The sequence below is a fragment of the Python bivittatus genome, unplaced genomic scaffold, assembly GCF_059951505.1.
Source record: "Python bivittatus isolate LINGU-HERP-01145 unplaced genomic scaffold, Pbiv_v1 ctg000480_np1212, whole genome shotgun sequence".
Lineage (NCBI taxonomy): Eukaryota > Metazoa > Chordata > Lepidosauria > Squamata > Pythonidae > Python > Python bivittatus.
Genome location: NW_028277075.1, coordinates 23,537,939 through 23,556,677, shown reverse-complemented (window position 1 = coordinate 23,556,677; position 18,739 = coordinate 23,537,939). Strand labels below are relative to the sequence as shown.

The following is an 18,739-nucleotide window of genomic DNA, read 5'->3' as shown; positions in this document are numbered from 1 at the left end:
AACAAACATGGTGATGTTTGCCTAACAACCGTGGTGATGTTAAACAACCATGGTGATCATTGTGGCATGTTCAGAAGTGAGTATGTATTGCCAGACTATCAGTGTAGAAGGCAGAGTCTAAGTATCAGGGTAGAGAATGGGGCTGGAGGTCCAGGGTATCCGACCAATTGCAATATGGGGGAAAATGAAGCTAGACTAATGCACCATACTAAAGGATATTTATAGACTGACTTCCATATGTTTTTGCTGATGTCTTGATATCGTGAATTTTGCTGGAGTCAGCCAGCAGTTGTGTGAAAGAAAGCTAACAATAGTCTGCTGGACTACTTCCATTAGAAGAAGATCCAGAATATATAGCTGTAGGTGTGTTGTTTCAGGGCCAAGCTAGATGTTGCACCATTCACACAAATTATGCAAATGCCATGTTATAGAGAATGGCATGCCTGGGGCCCACAAATCCAGATCACCAACACACTGAATTACAAAGTAGCTAACTACATTTTAGCTGAGCATGTTGTGCAAATCCAGCTTTTTGTGGTTTACATCCAAACAATTCAGATAATAGAGTAGCAAAACCTCGGTGTGTATGTGTATTTAATGACAGCGACAACTCTGTATAGGTGAGTGTATAATTTCTTAAAGCTTCTTTATTTTCTCCCTTGATCCAAGACAATTAATTATGCTTCTAATATTGTTTTACTGTTGGCAGCTGACCTGATAAAAGATTGAGATGTTGCTTTTTCAGGAAATAGAAGAGGACAAGAAGCGAGCAGAACAGGAAGGAATGGCTGTCACTGCAAGGAAAGCTAGGCCAGATGGACTTACCATCACCATCACCAAACCACATCATGTAAACACAGTTTTCCTTTTCTGCTGAAAAAGAAATGTTGGAGTATTACAGGCATAGGAGATTTTAGCTGCATTAGATTATTTTAGTCTTCCTCAATCTGGTGCCTGGTGTGTATAATGGATTGCTATTCCTATCACACTTAACCAGCTTGAATATTAGCCAAGCTGGAAGAAGCTGATCTGAGAAGATTGGAGAACCTGAACAACCATGTTGGTCTTGGAAGATAAACAGGGCCAGGGGTGGTTAGTACTTGGATAGAAAGTAGGAAAAAAAATTCAGGTAATGGAAAGTTTCTCTCATATTGCTGCCAAGAAAACTACATGGATGTGGACATGAAGCTATCAGGAGTTGAGGATGATTTGACATTACTTTTAAATAGAGGGAAGGATTTGTCGACTAACAGGGCACCAGGCTGTGGCAGCTAAATTGTAGTGAGAAACATATAGAGCAGCAAGCTTCAAGCCAGTCTCTTAGGATTTTAAAAAACATAATAGCAATACATGTGAGCAGACAATTCTCCCTTTTCATCTCCTGCAGAAGTACATGGCCCAGGTTAGGGGAAAGGAGATAACTGGATATGCTTAGCTTCGAAGAAAGATGACAGAGAAGGAATATGATGACACATTACAAGTATCTGAAGGGGTATCACACAGATGGACATGTGTGAACTCTGTAGCCCCAGAGTAACATTTTTTTGGTAATCTTAAATTACAGAAAGGGGGCTTTCTAAATGTTAAGAAAAATGCTCTATCAGTAAGAGCACTGTAATGGGAGAACGAAATATTAAATGAGGTGATGAGATCTTCCTTTCCAGATGTGTTCAAACAGGAGCTGGGCAGCATTTCTCAGGGACTCTTCCATTTGGGTTCCTGCCTGAGCAGGAGATTGGGCTCAAGGGCCTAAGGGGATCCTTCTAACTTTCAGATTGTGATTCTAAACTATCTCCAGAGCTACTGCAGTCCTGATCATTATTTATACCTCCTTCCCCAGGCTAATAGTCTGTTATAAGAAAACCTGCGGAGTAGATGCAAAGACACACACAGTGTCTCCACTAATTCTCCCTTAGGCTCTTCACTAGTAGGGGATGGCTTTCAAACTACGTAGCACATTGAAATGGTTTTGTGAAACATCTTAACAGGCTACACAACTCCATTCAACATATGCTACACTTCAATTTATTTCCACATCATTGTACTCCATTTGGCATCATCAGCCTTTGACTTTTCAATCGTAAATGTGTGGTGTCATTTTGTTACTTCTTCCAGATTTGGGACTGTTCTTCAGTCTGAAAATTACAGGGTTTATATCACTGGCAAAGAGAATGTTTTTGTGTGTAAATTTTTCTTAGACATGTTCATATTTTGGTAGAAAAATAAAATGTGAAAAATGACACAGCCACTAACTTTTGTAACCACCTCCCTTGCATTTCCAGGAGAAAAGGGTTGTGAATGAGAAGTGGGGAAGTAGTTGCTCTTCTGCCTCAAGTTTTGGAGTTGGTAGTGAGGAAGATGAGGAAGAAAATGATCACGTGTTCACATTCAGAATGGGGAAACGGGTTCAGCTGGCCGTTACCATGGACAATAAAGGCAAGGTGAGTCTAAAAAAGAAACAGCTGTTGAATCTTTGGAGAGGCCATTGCAGTGAAGGGGCTGGGGAAAATCTCTTGCTTGCTTTCCCACAAACAAAACTCTACTCACCTTTTCAGTAGTACTTTTTTCCCCTATTTTTTCCCCAGTTCTCTTGGATTTTGTGTTAACTTCAAAGATCTTATTTTATGTATTCAGTAAAACAAACAAACAAACCCCAAAAACAGCTATTGAAGATTTTTTCATATGTGTTTCAGACAAATTCAAGAAAAGATGTTAACACATTTGATTATGCTATAAACACTTTAACAATGCCTGCCTTTCTTTGGTAGCTACTGTATAATCTGGGATTTAATCTCCCCCCATTCATAGATGTACTGCATCAATAGACTGATAACCTCCTCAAGCTGATTTATTTATTGAGTCCATTTATGAATTGCCCCAGTCACTTGTGACTCTGGGCATTGTACAATAAAAATAATAAAATGAAAATCAACAATAACAGCAACATGATTCCTAAATACAGTGGTTGTCTACTAACTAAATCAGGGCTAAAGGCATACTGGCATAGATACGTGTCTATCCACTTGGTCCCCAGTTCACACCATTCATATCCTCCTCCCAGTTCACGCCACTATTTGCCCAAATTCTTGGCAGCACACTGTATGGCGAGCAGGACCAATGGAGAAAGGCATGGTTCTTGGGGGCTGTGGGCCACGTGGAAATATAACTGCAAACCTCATCAAACCTAGAAAGGAGGCTCCCTATCCTCGTATGACATTTGATTTATACATTATGGTTTGTTTAAGCAGTAGTGCTTAAGGAGGAGGACTACACCAAAGCGACCATATTCATCCTCGCTCAACCATGGAGTTCATTGGGTGACTTTTAACCAGCCATTATTACTTTGCTCAACATACCTCACTTGGCATAAAAGGAAGGGAGACTCCATGTTAATTCCCTTATATCACAAGAAAGGGTAAAAAAGTGCTAGCAGTTGTAGTAGAGAGCCAATTTGGTGCAGTGGTTAAGGCACCAGGCTAGAAACCAGGAGACCCTGAGTTCTAGTCCTGTCTTAGGCACAAAGCCAGCTGGGTGACCTTGGGCCAGTCACTCTCGCTCAGCCCTAGGAAGAAAGCAATGGCAAACCACTTCCAAAATGTTGCCAAGAAAATTGCAGGGACTTGTCCAGGCAGTTGCCAGGGGTCAACACTGACTCAAAGGCACCAAATAAAAGCAGTTGTAGTAGTTTTATATTACTCACATACAAATATTAATCACATATAGCATAAAATCACTTTATTTATTAGATTTAAAAGGACCACCCAAGTCAGCACAGACTCTGGGTGACCTTTATAAATCTAAATTATAGATAATTTAGCTCTCTGGAAGTAAGTTCTATTGCTCATAGAAAGACCTGTTTCTAAGGAAACATGCACAGAATTACGGTGTTAATATGTTGCCTAGTGTCAGCCCCACTAGGTAGACCAGACCAGGAAATCAACTCCATAGGAAGGCTAAAACTACTTTTATTGAGTTTGGCTATAATAACAGAATCTTGCAAGTCTGATTGTGCTGTACTTCCTCCCCCTTGTTTTGCTCCAGTGAATTAGGGAGGGGTCTGCCTGAACTGCGTCTGAACATTGTCTTGTTGTTCTGGACTTAAAAGATGGTTTAACACCTTTTGCCTGGGTAATGGTTCTTGCCAGTTTCTGTCAAGGTCATATTCCTTACTCTCTACATCTAAAGCCATCCAATGCAGTTGATATGCAAGCAGATTTAGTTTCATTCTGTATTCTTTCATTTAGTTTTTCAGCATTCCTACTAAGAAGGATTCACCCAACAAGCTTCTTATTTCAGCAAGTTCTAAACCTGATTTCCCAACATATAAGCCCAACACAATCTAGAACACTATCCAACAAACTTTATATTCAATAGCCTCATGTCCATTCTCAGCCTCATGTCCATTTTCCTAAGCTATTTTTTTGGCACCCAGCTCACGTTCATGAACCTCAGAATTTTAGTGAAACAAAGCAGATCACAAAGTCCCAAATCTGCCTTTCCATCTGTGCAATATATAATTTTTGTCTATTAGAAAATATTGTAACAAATATTAAATTCTAGCTGCCCAATGTATTGTTGATAGGCAGCAGCCCAAAACAAATTACCCGCAAGAAAAAGTGGAACACCAAAATGACAAGGCCCGAACATCACCACATGTTCGTTATGGATTATTTTCAACACCTTGAGTTTATCACTGATTTTTTTTTCCTTCTCATTTGTTGTGACTGAGCTTTTGATCAGAATCTTTCCAAGCGGAAAGGAAGTGTGACTACTTTTGTTTGGCACCGAACTCAAGCTCTTTTTCTAAGCCTGCACACTTCATGTGGATTACTTGGGGTGGGAAATGGAACTTGCGTTTGTCTGTTGGGACGTACTGTATGTGTAATTCTCATTCGTCCCTTTGCAGGGAAAGCGGGTTGTCCGTGAAAAATGGGGATCTGAGGATCCTGTGAACCCGGGAGAGGCCCCAGATGTCAGCGAAGAAGAGAGGGATGAGCGGTTTGCTTTCTGCAGAGGGAGAAGAATGCAGATCGCTATTACAATGGAAAACAAAGGCAGGGTGAGCACTTTCCAAATGCCTCCCAAGAGTTCCAGTTCTTGTCTAGAATTTTTGTGCTAATTTTAATATATGTTGACAGGGGTGCCAGTTGCTGATGCAGAGATGGTGGCTGTTCCCTTAACAACTTCTGGGAAGTGAAACCTTTGGAACAGATTCTGCATCTAAACTGCAATACTCCACTTAGCCAGCTGCTTCTCCCCTGTATGGTAGGACAAAACTGAAGTCCAGCTTATAGCAGCTGCACAAGGAGAAAGGGGAGGAAATGTACTGCTGCCAGGGACATTTTGTGATCATTTTTGCCCATTAATATAGTGGATGGCTGGTTAAATTTACAGCCATCCTCTTTGGGGTGAGAAAAACAGGGCTGCTACTAAAAACAGCAGCCTATGGTGACTCCCTGCTTTTTCCTTGAGACATTTTAGCAGATCTAACTTTATTCCCCTTGTTGCTGTGCTGTGCAATTTCATGTCCCTCATTGGGTCATGGTGAAAAAAAAAAACTTAGCATAAAAGATCTCAGGATAAAAAGGACAACTATTCACACGTCTGTACTGTACCTTCATCTCTCAAGTCCTGTTTGATCAAGCTTTGCAGCTACAGCTGCCCCTTCCCCTCCCCTCCCCTCCCCTCCCCTCCCCTCCCCTCCCCTTCCTCTCCCCACCCAATTTTCCAGAGATAGGCAAATGGGCAAGATGAAGAGAGCTTAGCTCCTTGAGAGACTGATCTTTCCCAGTGACAGTCTAGAAAGAGATCCATCAGAGCAGGGTTCCTCAACCTTGGCAACCTGAAGATGTGTGGACTTCAACTCCCAGAATTCCCCAGCCAGCGTGAAGATGTGGGAGTTGAAGTCCACACATCTTCAAGTTGCCAAGGTTGAGAAACACTGCACTAGCATCTACAGTGGCAAATAAAATAAAAAAATAAAATAAAATAAAATAAAAATCGGGAGTCTGGTAGCATCTTTTCTAACAAATTTTATTAAAAGACATAAGCTTTCATGAGCTGCATCTGATGAAGTCAGTTTTAATTTTGCCTTGCACTAAAATTTGTTAGTTAGAAAAAGTGCTACCAGACACCTGTTTTTTCCCCAAAACAGAATGATGGGATTAAAAGTTCCAGCATAGAAATGGCAAAATAAAATAAAATAAAAATGAAATTCAAGTTGTATAAGCCAGCCCCATACATACAGTAATTGTGGTTTATGTGAACTCAACATGTATGTGAATTGAAACATTTAAATTATTTTTTATGGTTTAGCATAATATATGAACCCAACTGACTGTGGCTTGTTCAATAAATCACAGCTAAAACAAACCATGGCTTAGTACAGCATTTGAAACTAATCAAGCTTGCTGATTGTATTCTCTTGGGATAATAATTGCATGATTTTCTTGCTCCAAAATTTTAAGAGTTTGAGGATGGAAGATATCAAATTGGTGTTAGTTTCCAGCAAAAGTGCATGCAAAGAATAAAGCCCTTTGGGGACAAACAAAGGGGTGCTTCTGCAGTGCTAAATATTTTAAACATTTGGTTTTATTGTTTTTAGGTAATCTGGGAAAATCTTATTTATTTTTCATTGGCTACATGTGTCTAAAACGAATTGAGAACATGTCCTACATGTTACAGAGAGGGAGAATCTGACTCTGAGCTGCTGTTTTTGCCGTTACTTATATGAGACGTACAGTATATGTGGTCACACTTAAAAGGCATATCACTGTTGGCTTATGAGCAAGCAGACAGCCTGAGCTTCTTTATGCTGACATAGCTTGTGCATCTATATAGAAATGCTGTTGAGCACTTGTGATAAGAGAGGGTAAACCAGGGCAGCAAATTCAATGTTTTTCACTATGTCCATCCTCAAGCTCATACGAGCTTGAAAAGTTGGAGCTAGGAAATGCAATAATTAGCCCAAAAGGAGGCAATCAGCATGTTTGATGCCATTTTCTGAGACTTATTATACTTTATTCCAGCAGGTAGCAGCACCTGGCTATCCCTGAATGGGCTCAGAACCTAGGCTGGGTTTTGTCAGGTCAATGTTTGGATGGGAGACGACTGGAAATAGGGCTGCAGGCTAGCTTGGAAAATTAACAACAACAACAAATCCCAGGAGAAGGCAGTGAGAAACTATTTTGAAACTGCTGCCAAGAAAAGTATAGAAGTGAAATTTGCATCAAGGAAGATTTGATTTTACTTGTACCTTTAATGCTGAGCTCCAGATCTCTTCCTGAAAACAAATCCTGCATTTCTGTGTTTTGAACCCAATACAGTTTTAATAGGCTGAGAGCAGGTAAGATTTCTCAGGTCCTTCCACTGCTTGGCAGCAGACCTTGAGTCTTAGGATGTCTTTGTTCTTTAGAAGGAAGCCTGAGACTAAGATTGAGCTAAAGAACCAAACCTAAGTTTGTTTATATAAGAACATTAGAGAAACCATTTTTAGTCTATTTTTCCTAGTGGAAAACTTCATTCCCCTTCTAACTCCTGCTTCTGTTCTTTCTGGGATCTTCCTTGCCATACAAGAAACTGGCTCCTCCTCCTTTGACTCACTGATTACTTTTATATCATGCCTGGCTCTAGGGAAGCCAGGAAAGTCGTCACCTAAACAGAAGGGTGTCCGCATAACAGGGCAATTAAAGCTCTATGTTGTATGTAAAAATGTGTAGATCTTTGATCATACTATCATGGACTACCATCTTAACTTTTTTTTTTTTTTAACCATACTCTGCGGACACTCCTGTACTTAACATTAGCCAGCACCTACCAGTTTGCCTTCTACCCTACCTTTGAGCCTAAGGAACTCAACTTGCAGCATCTGAAGTTATCCCCAAAAGCAAGCCTAGCATATTGATAAGGATGCTGAGCTTCCTAGCAGACTGAGATAGTGAATCTGAGTTTTTATGACACTCAAACCTAATGCAGCTTTAATAATTCATTATGTCTGATAGACAGTGGAAAAGTGACTGATCTCTGTTAAGAAAAATCCCTTCCTACTCCACGTACAGCATTAGTTAGATTTCCAGTACATATGATAAAAAAATTGGGAAACGTTCTGACTTGGTATAGGATTGGTGTCTATATGGCTAATTCTATCCCCATAACTTTGTTATAAATATTTAGCATATAAAGCCTCCTCTTTGTATGCAAGTGATGCTAAAGCACCAGCTGATAATTTAAAAAAAAACCAGGAAGAGTCTGGTAGCACAGAGTTTATGCCTTTCAAAAAATGTGTTAGTCTGTAAAGGTACTACTAGACTTCTTCTGATTTTTGGGTAGTATAGACTAAAATCGCACTCTTCCAACAATGTCTCAGTTTTGTCAGGGGCATTATTACAGGCAAAGCAGAAAGGCCAGTTAAAACGAAAATGATTGACCTAATTAGAAATTGAGCAATTAAGCACCGGGATATGGTACCTGGGCTGCAAGCTTCCTAAGGACCACTAGATGAAGCAAAATATACTGACTGGCTGCTGCTACCCATTGATCAGCTGGAGTTTTGCAGCCCACCTACACAAGCAAGAGATAAAAATGAAGAAGTAGAGTTGTTCTAAATGACTTTTTGTGGTTATTATCAGGACACACACTTCTACTCTTATAATGATTGATTGATTGACTGCATCCTATCAAGTCAGTGTCGACTCTTAGCGACCACATAGATAGATTTTCTCCAGGATGTTCTGTCTCCAGCCTGGTCCTTCAGGTCTTCCAATGGTGCATCCATTGCCGCTGTAACTAAGTCCATCCCTTTGTCCTGGTTGTCCTCTTCCTCTCTTTCTTTTACCTTTCCTAGTATTGTAGACTTCTCCTGAGAGCGAGATCTTTGTGTAATGTGTCCGGAGTAGGATAGTTTGAATGCAGACGTAGGTGTCTCAAGTAAGAATTCTAGGCTGATTTATCTGATGATTCATTTGTTTGTTTTCTTGGTATTTGTATTTGTTTCTTTTCATGGTATTCTCAGGAGTCTTCTCCAACAGCAAAATTCAAAAGCGTCAATAGCCTTTTCATCCCACTTCTTCAAATTCCAAGTTTTGCTTTCACTTCCACAGAGGGTCAGTCTTGCAGCAGCAGCAGCAGTAGCAGCAGCAGCTGCAATAAATTTTCTGTCCCAAGCCATAAGTAGGTTACAACATGAGGTTCTAGTCTGGAGGGGCTGCCTCTGACAGTACATTTCTTAAGAATGCTGCTTTTTAAAGACTCTACTAGTTTAGGCTTCCTGGGCCAAGATTTCCAAACATATTTAAGAGCTGAGTGTCAAACCGCCTGAAACTAATGAAGTCTGAGTGATACGCTGCTGATGGAGAAGATTAACCCCAAAACAGCACAATTTGTGTGTGTCCCTTATGCCCTGCAGGGTGCAACTCAGAGGCAGCGCATAGTATCCTGGCCTCACTTGTGTTTGAAAGGGGAGTAAAAACGTTTCATGCTGAATGGGGGCCTGTGAGAGCCGTGCAATCCCAGAAGGACCAGGCTGTTTTCTCGGGCGAGATGAATGATGGACCTGCAGGGAATGAAATGGACACATTGAAACAGAGAGTGTAAATCATGCTGGGAGAGGCAGCTAACAGAGCCGGCTCAGGGCTCTCCCTAACAGCCAGCACTTTCCCAGAAACAGTGCACCATTGTCCCTGAGCCCAAGGCTCCTGGTGTGAAGAACACAAGCATTTGATCCTGGAGTTACAAGGGATATAAACAGTACATTTGGCAACAACGGCTTTCTATGTAAGGCTATGCATAACCCAGTGCTGTACAAATTCTGCCAGACAGTTGAAATTTGTTAGATAAACAACACAGAGCTGGCAAAGACAAAAGTGAGGAGGCACAAAAGGCCAGGAACCCTAGTTTGTTTCTAAGTGGGCTTGGTGCTTCTGCAGTTTACACAGTAAAAGACACTCCACAAAACTGCTATTTATACTTGATACCATCTAGGCTGCTGTATGTTTGTGGATCTTTTGGGCAAGGTGGAGCTTGTCTCTGATAGATGAACACTGTAAGACAGAGTCGGCAACATGGAAGGGGAGAATTGTCTTCAAAATCTGTCCCTCAAACTTTTGAGACTTCGTGTTTGCATGATGCACTGTGATTTTTCTTCAAGATAAACAGCTACTGATTAATTAGGGCTAACTTACTGAACATTTTTACTGCAGTTTTCCTTAAGTGCTGAAAACATTTCCTTGTGTTACTCAAAATCAGAATATTTATATCTCCCAAAAGCAAGATTTCCTCCACTGCATTAGAATAAAATTTTGTCTTGTTTTTTGGTAGTTCCACCCCATTGGTCTTCCCTCTCTTTACTACCATTCTTCCAGTACTGTTCAGTTTCTGCTGCTGCTGGCTATGCCATTACCATGTTGTTGCACTGCAGTTGGGAGTACACCTTGGATGGTTCTCTGGAGAAGAGGGCATTCATCTTCTTGGCCTCTGCTTCTCTAGTGTATCTCCTTACCTGGCAGCCAGTGCTGTGAGCCTTTGTTTAGCCGTCTCTAGGGCTTCAGATGGAGTCAGGCCCATGTATTTTTTCAGTAGTCGAGTCTTATCCTTAATCTCCACACCCTTCTGTAGTTCCACCAGCTGACTAACGTCTCTCTGAGTTGCCTTGAACTTAGCCTCCAACCTCATTTTCCAGGGGTTGGCTACGTACTACTGTTCTTCTTGATTGTGTAGCCAAGCCAATTACAGTGGCTGTAGCGTATACCAGTTTATTGGTTTGAGTTATGGTGGTAGTAGGGATTGTCATGAGGCTCTATTGGCATCTTCTAGCACACTATTTGATGGCTTGGCATACTATACTTCTAGCTTTGAAAATCGATCTTGAGAGTTGACTGTAGCTAGTTTATCCATGATCTTATGCTTCATATCAGCTGCTGTGCTCTGTGGTGGAGAGGGTGGCGGTGACATTCCAGCTTCAGGTGTTGGCTGCACATCCAGTTGTTCTTCCAGATCTTCTTGAGTCCGGGATGTAATGTGTAGTTGGTCTATCTCAAGTTGTGAGAGCAGCTTCCTCTTCACTAAGTTGAAGCATTGGGTAACTAGCTGTTTCTCAGTTAGTCTTCTGTCCATCCATAGTTCCCTCATACATTTCATATATCCTTTCTCATTAGGTCTATTGTTATAGTAGCATTCCATCAATTTCAGGTTCTCTTGTCTTATCCACGTATGGTTTGTTCCAGTAGCCCACTTATTGCCAGATTGCCTTAGTTCCCCAACATCTGGCACAGACCTTGTTAATCTGGGTGATGTCTGAGCCGGCATCACTCTCTTAGTTCATGTCACTCTCATATCCGAGGTAGGCAGATGAAGCATTAGGGGGTCTTTGCCCAAGGAGCCCTACTGGTAACGTAGGTACCACCTGGGATTTGAACCCCAGTTTCCTGCATCAAAGGGCAGCGCTCTAACCACTATGCTATCCAGTCGCTACATATATAAGATTTTCACATAAGTAAAAGATAAACATGAAATTATATAGAGTAAAATTAAGAAAGAAAGAGAAATAAAAATTAAAAGAAGTAGAAAAGACAGTGCAGGTAGAAAGAAAAGAAAAGAAGAAAAGAAAAAAAACAAACCCGAATTCCAATCTTCTTTGCAGCAGTTACAAACTAATTCATTATCTCTCCTCCCTCTTTACAGTTACAACATGGTTCTCTTCTTCCAAAATTCAATCCTTTTTAATCAGCAAATCCATAAATCACCAATTCATTTTTTTCCATTTTCAGCAAAAACGTCCATAAGAGGTTTCCAGTCTTTTACAAAAATACTTGTCGTCTTATCCCTGATCAATCAGGTCCATTTATGCAAGTCCTGCCATCTTCACTATCCCAGATTTTGTAGTCCTAACAAGGTTAATTTCTCTGTTGTCAAAAACCTCAGCTGGTGATTTCCCTAGCTGTTACTAAAAGAACATTACTTTTCTAGTAAGTTGGCAACCCTTTATATTAATTCAAATTCATGGTACTCTAAGGGAACCCCAGGATCTAGAGAACCCTAACTTCAGCACATCTAATATCTGATGCTGCTACTGTGGAAAAGACAGGAGAAGAGGTAGGTTAAAATTGGCCATCTTCTGACATCCTGGACAGAAACAAGGAACACTTTCTTTCTCTAAACCAGGACTAATAATAATCTGAACAAGAGACTAAATAGGCATATTGGTCATTTGGGATCAGGTAATCCCAAATTATCTATCTATCTATCTATCTATCTATCTATCTATCTATCTATCTATCTATCTATCTATCTATCTATCTATCTATCTCAGCATATGCAAATCAGTGTCATCTTCTGCCTTTCTCCCTTGTCCAGCTCCTAAATTGTCCCTCTAACATTATGGATGCTGCGATGTAGTTTTGCTGCAAATTGTACAATAAAACTCAAGCATGTAATGTAAACCTTCTGTCTTTATGACAGAGAGAGGTTGGATGTAACCCTGAAATGGAGTTTCCACTGTGCTATTACTTTATGTGTCTATCTATGCAAGGACTTTGATGTTCAGATAAAAGGGTCCCAGGTAATTAGCAGGAATAAAGCTGTTCCTTCCAGCTTGCTCATCTTCTCAGCATCCTCTCTTTCTCTGAAAAACTCCAGGGAATTGGTGGTTTTTGGTTTTTTTTTGTATTTTAATTTTCAAATATACAGCTGGAGGAGGGATTGATTTCACACCACATATAGCCTTCAACCAGGGTCATCTTACAGATGTAAAATTAGGAAGACTTTTATATATGGGGCCTTGAACCAGCCCAGAATATTGATTTACTAATTTTAGGGTAGGAAGGGTGTTGATTGTTTTTGTCTCCTGCATGGCACAAACTGTACTGTATGCTCAGCAGCCCAGCCATTCAGTGAAGATATCAGGAATAGCAATCACACTGCAGCCCCATATTGTGCTTTGAAGAAAATTACATGTCTTCATCAGCAGCTGACTGTGCAGAAACTAGATTTTACCTTGGCAAAATGCATAGCCTAGGGTTTCTCAGCCTTGGCAGCTTTCAGATGGGTGGACTTCAACTCCCAGAATTCCCCAGCCAGCCGTGCTGGCTGGGGAATTCTGGGAATTGAAGTCCACCCATCTGAAAGCTGCCAAGGTTGAGAATCACTGGTATACCCCAACCTTGCAACAGAAAAGTGGGGATGGAATGGGCTTGCAGTGATCCTGCCAGATCTGAGGGCACCCTGAGCCCACAGATCCCTTTTCCTGGCTGCCACTGTCCCACCCTGCCTGCTCAACCCTTTTTCCTGGCTCAGCATCTGTGAGCAAAGCTGCCACCACCCCTTCTTCACTGCTGCCTTTGCCTGCTGGCTGGCCAGCCTGCCAGCCAACACATAGAAAGAACCTTCCTTCTATGCCAGCCAGGTCACTGAAGCTGCAGTTATGCACCCCTTTAAATGTGGTGCCTTTTCCAGCCTAGCAACAAGATGAACTAGTGAATCATTGCATTGGAGGGGTGTGGCCAATGAGGGTATTTCAACTTTCTCATTGGCTGGGCAACCCTCAAGTAACAGTTGATTTGTTCAAGGAAAAATATTTATTTAATATTTAAATTTATCTAGCTGCCCTACTCAGCACACGAATCAGGGCAGCGTTCATCATCAATAGCAATAATAGTCAACAAAGAATAATCAACAATATCATAGCAAATTCTAAACTAGCATCTACAGTCTCAGCTGGCTGGTTTGCAGAATGTTACCTTTCATACTGTGGCCATCATTGCCTATCTGGGGTCCTTTGGGGATCTTCCAAACCCCAGGATCCTTCATTTGGCCGCATGGTCCATATCTGGAAGCAACATTTGGCCTTGTGAAGAACGAAGACGATAAATATTGAATTCTTCCTACATCTTCCAATTCTCTCTGATGAATCCCCAAAGCTTCACTGTAAGAGAGAGAGGGAGGGAGGGAGGGAGGGAGGGAGAGGGGATTCAATATTAATGTACAATTTTCCATCTCTAAAGTGGGAACAATGTGTTTTCTCACAATATCCTGAAAAAGACAGATCAGGCAAAAATAGAGTGTTTTTGCAGTCCTACTGATTTCACAAGAGAGTTGAAGCTCAGAGTGCCAAACTGGCTGGATTGTGTCCAGGATTTGAAAAGTGCCTTTCAATTAATGTTACAAATAGTGTGTGTGTGTGTGTGTGTGGGATATTTAATGCCATGTGAAAACTCTTTCTGTCTACGCATTTTTGAATGAAAATGCTCATATAGATAAAGGCCAAGCTTTTAGTTACAGCTCTGTTCTTCCTTTCTGGCAGCAGAGTGGAATAGAAGGGACTTGTAAGAACCTTGCTCTTTTCCTTCTTACATGACTTGCTTCCTAATGACTTCCTTCTCTGATGGACAAGTTCATCAAACAACCTCTGTGGTCCCTTTTTTCCACCCATTCCTAATTAAAAATAAATGCTTGAGTTTTCCTTGCAAGCTCTTTGGGCTTTCTGGGTGTCTACCTGGGTGCCTCTTTGTTTCTGAAAAATAAATGAGTCATTCCTTCTTTGTCTCTTTAGACAGATGAAAGGAGAACAGTGGAGAGGAAATGGCCCAGTGAAGACGACCATCCCAAGACTGCACACCTCAGAAAGGCGAGGGCTGAGCCATCCATTCAGTTTTGCATCAGAGTTTGCTCTCATGCGTGCGGATTATAAACAGATTCTATTTGAAAGTGATTTATTTTGGGTTCTTTCACTTCCCAGCTTTATAACCATGACTTTAATTAGAATGTTTCTGTTTTGATGTTTCAGTGGAAAGTGGTGAAACACTTGAATATGAAAGTGTTCACTTTTTTCAGTCTGCCCATTTTATTTTACTTTTGTTGTTGCATCACTGCATTTCTTCTCCCTTGGTAAACTATGTGTGATTGTGGCCAATAACAGATCAGACAGTGAACAGATAGACCAGTATTGGTCAACCTGAGTTCAACATCCAGAGTTCCCCAGCCAGTCTGCTGCATGCTGGCTGGGGAATTCTGGGAATTGAAGTCCACACATCTTAAAGTTGCCAAGGGTGAGAAACACTGAGATAGACAATCCAGTAGTTTACATCCAATTAGATTTGGTTATGAGATATTGTTTTTGATGAGCAAGTGATGCCAATTCACAGAATTCTAGCCAACTGAAAAATCATCATCATCATCATCATCATCATCATCATCATCATCATCATCATCATCATCCCTTTTATCCAGGCAGTTTCCATGGGGATATTGTATCATTTTATCCCCACAACAACTACATTGTAAGGTGGATTGGGCTGAGAATGACTGTCCCAAAGTTAGCCTGTGAGCTTTCATGGCTGAGGGTAGACTTGAATCTGCATCTCCCCAGTCCTACTCCAACATCTTTCTTTACTATGACAGCACAATAGTCCCTAATCAATGAGCCACATAGTGCTACAAAGCCACTCAAACCTAACTGATGTCAATAAGGTGAATGAAGCCAATTTAAAGTATGGGCAATTTTACCTGAATAGATGTGTCAATCTGAAACGATCATGCTATAGGTTTTAGCACTGCCATTTGTATGTTTAAAAAACATATCTTTTAAAACTCAGTATACTATTTATATATATACATATACACGTGCATGTGCATGTACATACATAGATACATACATATACATACATATCCAACAAATGTAGTCAACCAACAAATGATGCATTCATTTCAGTCATATACATACATGCTTGAATTAACAAAATAAAATTCTAGCTATAAAATGCTCAGCTTAACTACCTTTGGGAGAAGTTTGGGTGTTCGTTTTCTACAAAATGGACACAAATGAAGCCAGTGTCACCAGTAGTTGCCCATAATACAGTCAGGCTAGTGGGAAATGGATGAGAAGAAAAAGCTACAGCCTCAGGGACTGTGACAGAATTCAGCCTAGACCGAGACGGCTTCTGGGCATGTTACAGGGTCCACTTATGGTTATTTACAGATGGTCCCTTTCATCAGACCGGCCCTCAGCCCAGCCCAGTCTTAGCTCACCCTTGTTTTTAGTGGCAGGCCGTCACAATGCCATTCACCACAAATCCACCAGAGGGTGCAAAATGTACAGCATGACCATAGATAAGGTATCCGTAGCTGAGCATCTCATTTCCACACAGTCTACGAGGAGGAAGATGCTTGCCAAATCCACTCTTTAACTTAACCATGCTGCAGCCAAGATGTGCCAGGAAGGGAAGGATCCACTTCATTTTGATCTGTTTGCTTGAGGTTTGAAAAGTTTAGTTCACCTTAGTTACCTTTTACAGCAGTAAAAGGCTTAGCTGTGTGGTGTCTGTGCACGCTGTTTTCTTTGTACAACCAGCAGAATTGCTTTCCTACACCATCAAACCATGAAACCTTCTCACAGCTTCTCACAGCTATGGTAAGTTTTCTTGGTTGTGACATGCTGGGGTCGAGTCAACAAAGAAAAATAAACTGGATTCAGAATGCAAGGACTATGGCCTACAAACCCAGAGGGAGGGCCTGGCTCCTGTGAGCTGAGAAATGCTCTTAATTAATGGAGCAGAAATTGAATCAGCCTCCCTTTCTGAGGGATGTGACTCATTAAGCCAGCACAGATGAGCTCCTTTGCCTTGGTCCCAGCAGAAGATGAGGGAGCAGAATGAAGCTAGCTAATTTCACTCCCTTATGGCCTGGAACGCACAGCTGTGGCCAAGCTGAGCAGAGGATAAACAGCTCCCTTCCTGACAGTGATGCTCTCCTGTTGGCACAGTTGTCAGAGGGCACAGACCTCCTTCCACTAAAGTTGGGGTGCTCCTTATTTCTCATCCAGCCAAGCAGATGTGTGCTCAGCTGACTGAAATTGCATAAACAAAAGTACTTGTCCCCTATTCTGTATCCCTTGAAAGCTAATGCTATGTTCTGTAAACAAATACTGTCTCGTCCAGCAACGACTTACTTTTCCCTGACTCCCTTTTATACTGTACAACAGTGAATGTGCTTGCACATGGAGATGTCTCCGCTCCAGTGCACAGGGCACAGCGCTTCATTTTTCCATTGGGGAGAAAAGTATTACTGCAATACAATGTTACAGCAATGCTGTTCAGATACAAAGGGAAAGAAGGCATAAGTAATCAGAAATGATTGCAATTGTTACAATTGTCACCCGTTGGGGGAGATGGGCAGCATACAAATTTAATAAATAAATAAATAAATAAATAAATAAATAAATAAATTTAAAGGAAACTTCTCCCAATCCCTGGGTTATCTGGAGGGGGGGCACTTTGTTCTGTCACCCCCAGCACTTAGAATGAAGTGGGACTGAGTGATGATGGTGATGATGGTGATGATGATGATGATTACATTCTTTATCCCACCTTTTTTATATATAACTCAAGGTGGCAAACATACTTAATACTTCTGCCTCATATTTCCCCTTCTTTTGTTGGAAACCCAAAAGGGAATAACCTATGCCAAGACATATTAGCAAAGCAAAAGCATAGTTCAACTATGGATTTCCCATATATAATATTATAGTGGTGGCTAGCAACCTGAACAGTTTTTCATGGAGAATGGCCATCAATGGCTATAAAATGAACCATTTTAATTTAGCTGATCAAGTTATCTTGTGAATTTGTAACGATTAAGTCCGAAATGGCACTTCGACTGCTTTATGATCCATTTCCAAACTTGGAATGGCCAAACTGACTCCTCCCAGGCGGATCTTCATACACAAGGTCTCACGCTGCCTGCTTGCCCACTAAACTCCCAAGTCTGGCACGTAAGGTAGATGTAACGTTATGAAGAACAACTAGGAAGCAGACAGGATCAAGGTGCCAGAGAGAGTCTTACAATAAACGTATCTTGGGCCTATAAAGCAGTAGGGTTTTTCCAGTTGTTCAAATGGTGATCTTAACCTCTTCCTTCCTCACCCACGTGTGGCTAAGCTTGTCAAGCACTGCTCCATCTTTTGGAAGCAAAGCAAAGCCTTCTTGTTCCTTTCCCCTTGGCCCACCCACACAGGTGGGTCTCCTTGGAAACAGGTTTCCGGTCTTTAATTTTCCTCCCATCTATTTTGATCTGCAATAAAATAGGAGATTAATTCTTGTTTGGAGAAAAAATGGGGGTGGCAGCCTTTGAAGGGGAAGGAGATGGGATATTGTATTACCCACAGAAAAATAATTTTGTAGGACGAGCTGTATACTTGACTCTCTACTGGATATGCCTGACTTGATATACCAGAGAATTGCTGGTTGGCCCCAGCCTCTAATGGATTACAGTGAACTCTTGCTGTGTTGATGGTTTTTCTCTCAAATACATTCTTCTTTGTTCTGAGTTGCTTTTTTCCCCCTTGTTGTTGTTGAAATCTTTAAATGTTTCAGCAAGACTAGCATTCAGCTGCTACAATGTGGGACAGAACAATAAATCACAAGGCTACTGGAGGCTGGGAAATAATTATCTCCTCAAGGAACTTTGCCCTGACTTGTGTACGTACTTAATGGTACTTAGTACGTAACGCCATCTGAGCTCCCTGCAGTGGAAGAGTTAGCTATGTATATTTAAGTCCAATAGTATAGTTAAATGTGTGTGAAGTTCCTGGTTCAAATCCCATTTGCAGCTAGAGTCACTGAAACAATCTGGCCAAATATTTTTCTGAAAAGTTTGGGAAATCCACTTTAATTGCACCTGTTCTCAGATATGTCATGTGCAAGATCCAGAGTACTTCCTCTGAAACATTTTCAAAGTAGGCACAGCCATTTCG

The 18,739-nt window shown here is 41.1% G+C and overlaps 1 protein-coding gene across 10 annotated transcripts in view; it reads left to right on the top strand.

Moving 5' to 3' along the window:
- Positions 1 to 18,739, top strand: part of CCDC9B (coiled-coil domain containing 9B) — a 125,713-nt gene that overhangs the window by 70,120 nt on the left and 36,854 nt on the right. For 9 of the 10 annotated variants that reach the window (XR_015796998.1, XM_025167146.2, XM_088145452.1 and 6 more), the window contains 4 exons: positions 746 to 850; positions 2,283 to 2,441; positions 4,907 to 5,059; positions 14,543 to 14,617. Coding sequence is in view for 9 of the 10 variants with exons in the window: in XM_025167146.2 (XP_025022914.1) it covers positions 746 to 850; positions 2,283 to 2,441; positions 4,907 to 5,059; positions 14,543 to 14,617 (492 nt within the window). In the remaining variant the exon portion in view is untranslated. The remainder of the gene's footprint in view (positions 1 to 745; positions 851 to 2,282; positions 2,442 to 4,906; positions 5,060 to 14,542; positions 14,618 to 18,739) is intronic. The other variant, XM_025167147.2, reaches the window with a different exon arrangement.